At 32.8% G+C, this 12,071-nt stretch overlaps 1 protein-coding gene across 1 annotated transcript; it reads right to left on the bottom strand.

The window, feature by feature from the left end:
- Positions 1-387: 387 nt before the first annotated feature.
- On the bottom strand, positions 388-8,808 carry LOC148779677 (protein RADIALIS-like 4). Its single transcript, XM_088850579.1, has 2 exons — positions 8,360-8,808; positions 388-1,372 (listed from the first exon to the last, which is right to left on the bottom strand). The coding sequence occupies exons 1-2, from the start codon at positions 8,647-8,649 to the stop codon at positions 1,354-1,356; spliced, it is 309 nt and encodes a 102-aa protein (XP_088706705.1). The 5' UTR covers positions 8,650-8,808; the 3' UTR covers positions 388-1,353.
- Between the last annotated feature and the right edge of the window lie 3,263 nt (positions 8,809-12,071).

A 12,071-nucleotide genomic window follows, 5' to 3' on the forward strand; every position in this document is an offset into this window, starting at 1 on the left:
GGCATCCATCTTAAAGATGGATGCAAATAGGTGGTCCATCTAAAAACAATTGTAACTAACGGTCAAAATATTTTTTTAATATAATTATTATTTCTTGTTTTAATTTTTTTTGTTTTTTCATATTCATTATCTCTATGTTAAAGACCACAAGATTTACCAAGATAATGGATCATGATGGGGGCCATGGATAATGGTGGTCTCTGGTTTAGGGATCTACTGAAATAGTGCAGTCGTAAGGATATATATATATATATATATATATATATATTAGTACAATTGGGTACATTATGCATTCATGTTATACTTAACGAAAGAAAAGCTTTGTTTGGTGTGCCTTTGCTTATTGAAACTTGATATTGTCTCCCAAAAAAACTCGAAACTCTCCAAGATATATGTGTTGGTTGGGTTGCACAACTTAAGCTATTCATATACATACTAATAATTGGGAGTGATTATCACATTTTTGTTTCACTTTGATTTCATGAGTTTGACCCCAAGTTACATATCAAAACGAAAGTGCAAAGTGAGGACCCTTAAGTTCCCAAACTACTACTACTTCAATGTAACTCGTATCTAAGAGATATGGCATTCCAAGACATTCTGAAAGTGCGCCTCATTCCTCAAGAAAACTTAAAATCAATTCATTAGTAATTTGCAAAATGATGAAGCTAGGTATTCTCAAACTCTTCAAAAATAAAATTTTGATGTTCGAAAAACATGGCACAGGGTATCCAATTTGAGGACAATGAGTGCGATGATTCCAATGTTTTAGAGAGAGGTTTACAATGAGTGCGATGAATTCTAATGTTTTCAAGAGAGGTTTAGCTACTATCTCACTTGCACTCTGCCTTCACGTTTTAGTCCGGACGGGAGCATGGGTTCAAAGATCATTGAGAGGTAAGAGTTTCTCTCTCTTCCATGGTGTGCCTCATGTTTTGAGAGAGAATCTATCATATACTAGTTTAGCAGGAGAATGAGAAACTGGCTCGGTGGACCATGTTTAATCTCTTTCTTATAATTAATGCATTCCTATATTAAGAACAACGACTAAACATATGTATCAGCTCAAAATGTCACTAGATCTATGCTGCACTCTATTACAAAATGCAACAACACAATTGTAAAAAGCAAAATACAAGTGCCACTGGATCAAATGTTGCACTCTATTATAAAATGCAACACACAACTGTACAAGTAAAATAGAAGTTCCACTGGATCTTTGTTGCACCCAATGCAACACACAAAACTACACTCTATTTCAACTCATATTTATGTTCTATGACACATGATTAGCCCAAAACATTGTCTGCTCCAATATTCGCCATTAGCCAGTTGCTTTCCACCAATTTCATATCATTTTGTTGCACTCAACCTAATTCATAAAACCACATTGTATTTCAATAATCATGTTCATGTTGTCTATAACTTTTTCAAGCAATAAGAAGCAATCACTAACAATTCAACAAGTAAGCAATCAGTAAATTACATTCTTCACCTGCCCAATTCAGGAGAAAATTATACAGTAACACAAAATGCTTTGCCAAATTCAATAAAAATAGTCCAAATCAAACATGGGCAATTATCTATATTTGCATAGACTAGCACAACAAACATCTTCTCCACAAACTCAATTGTGAAACTATTGCTTATTAACAGCACTACCTTCTAGTAGCAAGAGGTAAAAGGCAAGAAAAATATGCTTCTACTGTAATTGGAAAGTCAGCTTTAACTTTTCACACTTTTTTTTTTTTGAATCTTAAGTCAGCTGTAACTTTCACTTTTTTCTTTTTCTTTTTTTTTTGAATGCTAAATCAACTCTAACTATCACATTCTGCACAAATTGGAAACAAACTATGCAAGCCTATAACTAAAATTATATATTCGAGAGAGTTCCCATCTCGAGAGGGAGAGATGGAACACTGCTTAGATGCCTTACTGTGTCAGTTGGTATTTATTTTCAATATTTTAGCGCTTGGGATTTAAAATTAACTTGATCTTCATCAGATCAACCATAACCATTGGCATACCAAAGTCTATATACGATCTGGCATAGATGCTAGAGTGAGCTCACTTGCTCACAGGAAAAAATGAACCCAACGGTCCAGATTGAATCTAGGCCGATCTGACAATCATGGATGTCCGGTAGTGTTTGAATTTTAATTTTTTTTTCTACTAATCTAAATTACTTGAAATTTGGAGCGTGTGTACCTCAAAAAAAGGTGAATCTTCAAAAAATATCAAAAAAGTATTTTGCAAGAAATAAATTTACCAAAATACCCCCAAAATGTTTATGAGGTATTTTGGTCAAATTGTTTTTCGCGAATTATTTTTTATATATTTTTATTAGGTGCGGATTGATGAGAAGAACACGCCTAAAATTTTAATTTATTTGGATTTGTAAAAAAAATATTAAAATTCAAACACTACTAGACATCTGTATTCGTCATATCAGTCCAAATTCAATCTGGGCCGTTGAGCTTATACTATTCCATGAGCTAGTAAGCTCACCCAATTTTTTTCCATACATATATATATATATATATATATATATATATTTCTTCTAAGACTTTTTGGTGATGTATAAGCCATGATCAAGTTCACTCCAACTCAACCGAGTAATTCGCTTCGTCCAAGGGTTGGTTCCCTTAACCGAGGCGATATTCTTGCACTAGTACTGGGTAACAATCTTTAAATGCAATTCATGATGCCTTACATGAATTTGAGTGGTGTGAGCTTGAACATTATGAAATGCTTGAACTAAACATATAATGTCGATAATGTCATGAAATAGAGAAGCAAAAATTTCATCAAAAGCTACACATTATAAAGATTAGAGTCAACCAATAGTTTAAAAAGCGGATCGATGACCAGGATCGGGCACCTCAAAAACCGATCCGGATCGATGAATCGGCGATCCGGATAGCGAATCGGCTGAATCGGTAGATTAAAGCTTCAAAACAATATGAAAAAATTATTAAAATTCATTATAAATGTTGTTTTTTAGGAATCCAATAAGAAATGAGGGTACTACATTATTAACTTTTATTTTTTTCATCAATTTGTGAATATTGAGATACTCTTTCCCTGTATGAACTTATGTTGACCATTAAATTTACATCACCCAAAAGAAATCATAGAATTATCATGGATTAATTATATCATAGATTAATTATCTAATCATATATGGACTACAATAAAGAGTTGACTAAATCGATGAAAATTTGGCCACTAAAATCTCGAATTGGCGGAAAACCCTAATCCGCTAAAAAAACCTTAATTATTACAACCTAACTAACTATAAGATTATATACTAACAATATTTTATAATTATTTTATTATATAAATAATAACAAATCCAAAATATTTTATAATATCATCTAATTTAAAATGTATTATTGACAATACTAAGAAAAATAGTACACAACATGATTTATAATACAAAATTAATAATAAAATAAAATATTTGGTTATCAATGTAGAAATTATTAGAATGCGTACTAATTTTCTTTAATTTTTTAGGTTTCTAGAATAAATTAGAAGAAAGATTGTTAGTAGAAAGAGAGATTTCAAATGGCCTCATTGTATAAATCCTATCTTTAAATTAATATTACTAGTTTTACGTTAAAGACCATCATGTTATAAAAATAAAAAATATAATTAGACCATTTATTCCTAGGTTGTATTAAAAAATACCTTTTATTTTTTTGACAAGAAATACTTATTGTGTTATCTTTTATTTTTTTTACAAGAAAAATATGATACTTGTTGATTATCTTTGTTTTTTTTTTTTGAAAAGAGAATAAGATGTTGTACTACATTTTTTTCTTGCTTGTTGTATTACTTTTTATTTTTTTTTACAAGAAAAATAAAAAAATGATGCTGCCAAAGTACATTTTATTTTTTTATACCTTTTGTTTTATTTTTTTTGCAATAAATACTTGTTATATTACCTTATATTTTTTTTACAAGAAAAATAAAAAATTGTTGTATTATTTTTTTTGTCTTTATCTTGAAAAGCCTTTTATTTTATATTTTTTTTATTTTTTTACAACAGTATTTTCTGCCTTTGTTTATTATTTTTTTACAACAATTTCTTTTTTGTATTTTTTGGTTGTGCGATAAGGGGTTCGAACTCAAGTTGTGCGATAAGGGGTTCAATTTCAAAATAATTTTTGGTGTTCACTGTGGGGTTCGAACTCAAGTCATACACCCAAAAATCAATGTTGTCAACCAACATGGTCACATCACCACATGTGATTTTATTAGCATCTATAATAATATATATTCAATCATCTTGCTTTAATAATTTTTTATGGAAATTATCCCACATTGAAGGATGAGTGTTGCTTGGATCTCTATAAAGTCATGTGTAATAGATATTTTATTATGTGTGTAGAAACGTGTGGGAGGCAAACGTGTGTGTCGCGCTCGTGCACGTACGTGTCGCACGCGTGCACGTGCGTGTCGCGGCTGAACCGGACTGGTACCGACGGTTCTGTTCTAGAACCGAGTGGTTCTCGATTTTCTGCTGAAATCGACACAGCCTGTGCCGGTTCGACTCGTCAATTTTTAAAACACTGGAGTCAACTATACATATTATTTTCCTTGGATAAAATTTGGTTGCCAAACTTAATATCTAATATCCCTCGCTCATCGTAGTTGACATACATTTGTGAATCCCCTGTGGAACTCTACTCATAAAATAAATAAAATCGGGCTTTGAGCCAGAGCAATTCACAGTTGACATAAACATTACTATTGGACTCCTACCGCCGAATTACTCAGAAAACAAAAATAAAAAAAATCTCGGCTAATCCTACAAAAAAACCATTCTTACAACTTATATCTAAATTGCCATTACCATGTCATGACCACGAGGCCATACTAGAAATATGGGGATGGCCATCCTTATTCCAAGGATGAAATTGGCTCAAAGGCATGACGTTGCATGGTGACATGGGTGCCTCTTGCATTGGGAGTTCGTATGCCATAGGGGACGGGATGGACCCATAAGTTTGGGTAGGTCCCACTTGCGGCCTCAAGAGCTCATGTGTCATATCCAAGACTAACTCAGTTGAGCTCAACTCCTTAGTAGCTTGTGTATCAAGATCATGCACATTCATATGCGGATGGTCATCCTTTTTCCAAGGATGAAATTGGCTAAAAGGCATGATGCTGAATGGTAACATGGATGCCACCTGCATTGGGAGTTCGTATGCCATAGGGGACAGGATGGACCCGTAAGTTTGGGTAGGTCCCACTTGCGGCCTCAAGAGCTCATGTGTCATATCCGAGACTAACTCAATTGAGCTCAACTCCTTAGTAGCTTGTGTATCAAGATCATGCACACTCATATGCGGATGGTAATCGTTATTCCAAGGATGAAATTGGCTAAAAGGCATGACGTTGAATGGTAAAATGGATGCCTCTTGCATTGGGAGTTCGTATGCCATCGGGGATAGGATGGACCCATAAGTATGGGTAGGTCCCACTTGCGACTTCAAGAACTCATGTGTCATATCCGAGACTAACTCAGTTGAGCGCAACTCCTTAGTAGCTTGTGTATCAAGATCATGCACACACATATGCGGATGGTCATCATTATTCCAAGGATGAAATTGGCTAAAAGGCATGACGTCTAATGGTAACATGGATGCCTCTTGCATTGGGAATTCGTATGCCATAGGGGACGGGATGGACCCATAAGTTTGGGTAGGTTCCACTTGCGGCCTTAAGAGCTCATGCATCATATCCGAGACTAACTCAGTTGAGCTCAACTCCTCATTCGCTTGTGTATCAAGATCATCGACACTCATGTCATGGACGCTTGCGCGCATCTTCTCTTTCTTCTCTGCCAGTGCCTTTTGTCGTATAAAATACTTTTGAGCATGGCTCGCAACCTGAGTCGAGGTGCGGGTCTTGATGACGAGCTTGGAGATGCTCTTCCAACTCCCCTTGCCATATTTTTGTAAACCAATTAGGAAAAGCCTGTCACACAAGCAAGTTACAAATTTGAATACAAGAGAGTGGAAAAAGAGTAAGTGATTGTATACTATAAGACTATTTATTTTTGGTATAAAGAGGTTACAATCATTTTTAGCCACTGGATGTCGTATTCAAATGATGAAAATGTGTCACAACATTTTGAAAATTTCCATTTTGAACTTTGAGCATAAATAATGGCAAATCCTGAACCACCCAATTTTAGATGTAACTATCAATGATAATTGTCACCTCCATGCGTCAAAAGTAAATAGTTTCATTGTATATATTTTCAAAAAATAAATACAAAAAAGTATTTGGATCAGGTCTGGATCCAAATCTTTGACCCTAATAGTAAATCGGATTGGGTCTAGGTTGAGGTGGACCCACCCTAGACCTGACCTAGTTAATTTAAAATATTGTACAACATCTTTATATATAAATTGATCAATGCAAATATAGTAATATATATATAGTCTTTTATATTCTTTCGGCACTCTTCTTTTTATGGCCTTACCCACCCCTTCTAAATATATAAAAGTTATATATACTACATTTATACTATATATATTAATATATTATTGTATATATATATATATATATACATATTTTTACTTTTCAAATCTTCTTATTAGTCTTAAAATATGGAAATTCATTAATTATTCATCAAATCTTCTTATAAGTTATTTACATGTTTTTGGTAATTTTTAAGTAATTTTTTGGTACATGTTTTTAAGATAACTTTAATTCTTAACTAATTTTTTATTTTTTCTATTTATAATTCATTGGGTCCGAGTCTGAGTCTGGGACCCATGTATGGAATATGGGTCCCGGTCTGCCTATGAAATGCCCCTAAAATTACTAAAATGCCCTTCACAAAAGTAATTTAGCAAGTTATTAAATTAATTTGGCAATTTATTAAACATTTTTAAGGACATATGTAAAGAAAACCCTAAACTTTAAACTAAGACCCAGCTCGCCGGAGATTAAGACTCGCCCGCCCTATGGTCGGGCCAAGTTAGGGCTACCTTCCACGGGCACAAATATAAAAATATGAAAAAATAGGGAAACACTATTTGTTATATGTAAAGCTTTAGATGATTTTGGTAGTTTTTAAAATGATTTAAGAACTTTTCATAGTTTTCTTCTTAAAAAAGTTTTAAAAATTTTAAAAAAACTCAAAATCTAAATCAAAATGTCTTGTGATCTATAAGTTAGATATATTTTTCATCATTTTAGTCTTCCAATACTTTTCTACTACCTATTTTATTTTTTTTGTTTTGAAATACTTTTAAATTAAAATTTTTTGACCTTTTCATGTTATATGTGACTTGGCCTAATCCACTTAGACTCGGCTGAGTTACTAGCCTCGGCCAAGGGCCGAGTAACTTGGCGAAGACGAGTTTTTGAACCAGTGTTGTTAGGACCGGACAAGTGAGTGAACCAATGAAGGCATTGGTTTAATTGGATTGGTCGAACCATACCAATTTACTATTCAAACAGGTATACAAAATTAAATAATCAACAAAAATATGTAGAAAATTAGATAAAAAGAGGAAAAACAAAGAAAATTATGAAAAATCAGAAAAATTCACGTAAATGAGTAAAATGTGAGTCTCTGATTCACAATATCTTTTAATGGATTTTAATTTTCAAATTTCTGTCAAAGTGGGTTTTTATTATTTTGAATAGTCGGCCGAATAAAGTACATACAAGTTTATAAGAAAATATGTTTCATATTAGATGACCCATTCAATTATCCCTAAATGAAAATATCCCTAATAAAGTAATAATATCAACTTCAAAGTTCATTAAATCACTAGCCAAAAATAAGTCTGGCTGGAAGGAAATGACAATCACTGGCCATAAAAAATAAATAAACAAATAAAGCATATCAAAACCCATTAAAAAAAAGGCATGTAAAAGCCTAAGAAAAAGCGAAATGGAAGAAAGTACCATAAAAGAAATTCAATTGGAAGAACTGAATGAAGTTACCTACTGAAGGGTTTTGAATCCAAAGCTTTAGGCGTGAGTTGAATGCCACAAAACTCTTTACGGGAAATAATTCAAGATTATGGTCAGTTTTTTTTTGTGAAAAGGATTCGTTTGGTATGAGGGTTTGGAAGAAGGACGAAACCTAAAAAATCAAGACCGAACTGTTTCTGGGGTACACAGTTTAGAGAGAGAAACCAGTTGAAAGAAAGAGAGAAAGAAAGAATTAAGAAAGAGAGGCAGGGGAAAGGTTAAAATCGAAGCGCCCAAGGTTTAATCACTTAGAAAGACTCATATACATTGATCCACAATCAATTGTATGTCTTTAAAAAACTATGATGTATATCTATAATTTTTAACAATAAAAGAGTAGAGTGAAACTTACCTATGCTCGGCTTCAGTCCATGATCGTTTCTTCCTCTCCGTTTCGCACCTGGCCAGAACTGGTCTCGACCCAAATGACACTTCACAAGAACCACCGGAAAGAGGAAGCTCCACCTTGCCGGAATCTATTTCTTTTAAATCTGGCAGAAGAGCCCCATATTGCATATGAACATCGACATCACTTTTTCCTGAGGCTTTTTCAGTTATTTTCTGCCATTGATCAGGCAACTCTTCAGGGAAAACCTCCTCGAAAGTCTTATTCTGCTGAAAGGTCCATCCATTAAGAGCCATATCTTTTCTCCCAAAAGAATTTCTTCCAAAAGATTTCAAGAAAATAGAGAGAGAAAATGAGAATCAAGAAAATAGAGAGAGAAAATTAGAATCAAGAAAACGAGAGAGAGAATAGATGACAAAACAAAGAGTGAAAAGAAGAAAGAGAGGATCCTAATGTTTCAGACTCAAGAAAAGATAGAGAAGAAAAGGTTGCCCTATTTCGAGATTTCTAACAGAGAGAAACTGGAGTTCGAGAGAGAGAGGGAGAAAGGTGAGAGAGAAGATGAGAGATAGAGAGAAAAGTATTCGAGAAGGTGAAAGATATATATACAGAGAACAAAGCCTCAAGAAGATGAGATATAGAGAGAAAAAATAAAGCCTCAAGAAGATGAGATATAGATTGAGCCTTAAGGGCGAGATAGAGGGAGAGAAGTTCGGGTCTTTAAGAGGACAGAATCTATGTTCTTTCGTATTTTGCAATCTCTGTTTTATGGCATTTAGATAAGTGTCCACTTGCCACGTGGCTCAATGTGCGAAAATAGAGCACCTGGGAGTCGTTATGGTTCATTTAAAGACTGCTTATTGCATGCTCCTATCGGAGTATATTGTATGAATAACTCCCTCGTGCACGATTTTTTCATGTGAAATGTGGGATTAATTTCAATTTTGCCTGGGATTAGACATGGTACTTCTACTTTTTCATAAACCCTATGCGTTAGTTTTACATTTTCCCTTTTATTTTCTTCGATGTAAATTTCCAAATTTTTTGTAATGAATTCTTACATTATTCACAAAAATTGTGGACATTTTTCTAAAATAGGGTAACATTAATCAATATCTTATTACTTTTTTTTGTACTACTTTAATAAATTTGGATTTTTTTTAATGTCTTCATTGACAATCAGTTGACAATCAGTAGCAAAAATTTAACTCAAAAAAGTTTATTATGTAATAATCTGAGGAACATGATAGGTATAGGAACCAATGAAGGGGCTAAAGAAATAAGAATAATAACTACTAATATCAGTCAATATATTCTCCAAAGTCGAAAACTAAGTAATATAGGTTCTATGAAATATTCTTAGATATTAAAAGGTAAAAGCACGGGAGTTGGTTTAATATATTTATCGAAATAACCCAATCCTTACTTGCTAATACCTGTATAGAAATGTGCAATTTGAATTAAAATATTCTTCCCTACTATCAAAATTTCTTAAGGTATTTACATAAATATCCCTATATTTTTTTAAATTTTACAAATGTCCCCATTAAATTATTTAATTTTCATGTCCCATTTTTAAGAACAATTTTATCAATTTTTTTCTATACATCAGATTGTGCTCAAATTTGTTTGTTCATATTTCTCACATATATGCATATGCAAAAAAATAAAATTAAATTAAATAAACATATAATTATCAAAATATGTACAAAGTTTAAAGGTATTTTGGCTACTTTATTTATTTAAAATTATTATTTTTATATTTTAATAAACATATCATGATGCAAAATATGAACACTCAAATTTAAGCCCATCCAATATATAGAGAAAATTAAAAATTAAAATATCATACATTTTCAAAAAACGTGAATAAGAGCATAAAATATAGAATATTGAAAAAATTTGCCAATACGACAAAATATAGAAAGACATTTACATAAATTTTGAAAATATTTGTTATTCTTCATCATATTTTGTCTCCTCGAGAAAACGGTTAATTACTTCCATATCTTTTCAATTCCCACGTTATTTCTTGAGCACATATACTATGTTCCCGTCCCTCAGGAGCACAGTTTGTTTCTACTCTCTCAATTAAATGACGTACTTTAGAGGAATTTTTTCAATCTAATTGAATGACTTACTTGGGAGAATTATTTTCAATCTAAAATTTGGGAAACAACCGAAGTGTTACTCGATGGTTATTTTAAAAAAAAAATTGAAATTTGATTTTCCTAACGCTTAAATCTCACCCTCTTAAAAGTAGACCGTTTCTATTTTGATCAAATGCTAGATGGCACAATTAGGATTTTTTTTTTATTGAAGTTAATCTGTGCTTTAGGGTCCTAAAATTAATCTTGGATTTTATCCGAGAAAGTAAATGGACAGTATACTTTGGAGGGACTAGAATCTTTATTATCCTTTTGTATCTCCATGCGAGTAGCGAACTGCACTGCTATCGTGTAGATTCTTGCCATTGCGAAACGTGTCATAAAAAGATGGAAAAAGTTTATATAGAGCCAAGGCTCTAAACAATCAAAATAAAGCTTACCACAAGGTATATGGACATGAAAGAAAAATAGATTTCAAGTTTTGGAAATAGTGTGTTTTGTAACGTATTTTTGAACGTCAACTTTCCAGATTTTCAAATTTTCATAGATCTATCGATCTACATCATTTTTGAAACTTTAAACTTTATAAATGAAGATGAAAATATATTTTCAAGCTATCATATAAAGATTTTCCGTATTGAAACCACATTTCTCAATACTATTTGAAGGTAGGCTCTAATTTGATTGTTTAGAGCCTAGGCTCTATACTAACCGCACCCAAATAGGCTCTAAACAATCAAATTAGAGCCTACCTTCAAATAGTGTTGAGAAATGTGGTTTTTTGGGTGCGGTTAGTATAGAGCCTAGGCTCTAAACAATCAAATTAGAGCCTACCTTCAAATAGTATTCAGAAATGTGGTTTCAATACTGAAAATCTTTTTGATTGCCATAAAATATATTTTTATATTTATTTATAAAATTTAAAGCTTCAAAAATAGTGTAGATCTAGAGATCTATAAAAATTTGAAAATCTTGAAAATTGACGGTCCAAAAATACGTTACAAAATACACTATTTCCAGAACATGAAATCCATTTTTTTCTCATATCCAAGCATCTTGATGTTGAGATGATCAATTTGAAGATATTTGAGTATCAAAAACAACTTCTTCTAGTGAAATTTTTCAGGTAGGGTCTAATTTGATTGATTGGAGCCTCGGCTCTATATAAACTTTTCCCAAGAGATTTACGAAAGTGATTTGCCTTGCCAAGGACAACAACGTCGGTAACTGGACTCTTTTCCTGGACCTTTCACACGTCAGCATAACTTTTTGGCTGGGCTTTTATACGTCATCACTAAGTGTGGCTTTTGACCGGGCTTTCGATTCTAAGGAAAGTTCGTGCCCCGCATTGTAGCCAAAATCAGAGTTATTGAACCGGGTTTTGATTCTTCCGAAATTTTGTGCCCCGTATTTGAGCCGATAGCAGAGGTTTCTTCTATCCTGATTTTTTTTAGGTAATTCAGCGGGCAAGAGAGTCCATACGGTTTTTTCTATCCTGATTTTTTTCAGGTAATTCAGCGGGCAAGAGAGTCCGTATTTGTTTTTTAATAAATTGGGGAGTTACATTTTGAAAGTGTTAATTGGAAGTGCTAGCGGTATGCATTTGAGCC

This window comes from Amborella trichopoda, chromosome 11 (assembly GCF_054954075.1).
Source record: "Amborella trichopoda isolate Santa Cruz 75 chromosome 11, AtrichopodaSantaCruz75HAP2 v2.0, whole genome shotgun sequence".
NCBI lineage: Eukaryota > Viridiplantae > Streptophyta > Magnoliopsida > Amborellales > Amborellaceae > Amborella > Amborella trichopoda.

Coding starts and splice junctions, on each gene's coding strand:
- LOC148779677 (XM_088850579.1), bottom strand. CDS start 8,649: ATGGCTCTTAATGGATGGACCTTTCAGCAGAATAAGACTTTCGAGGAG.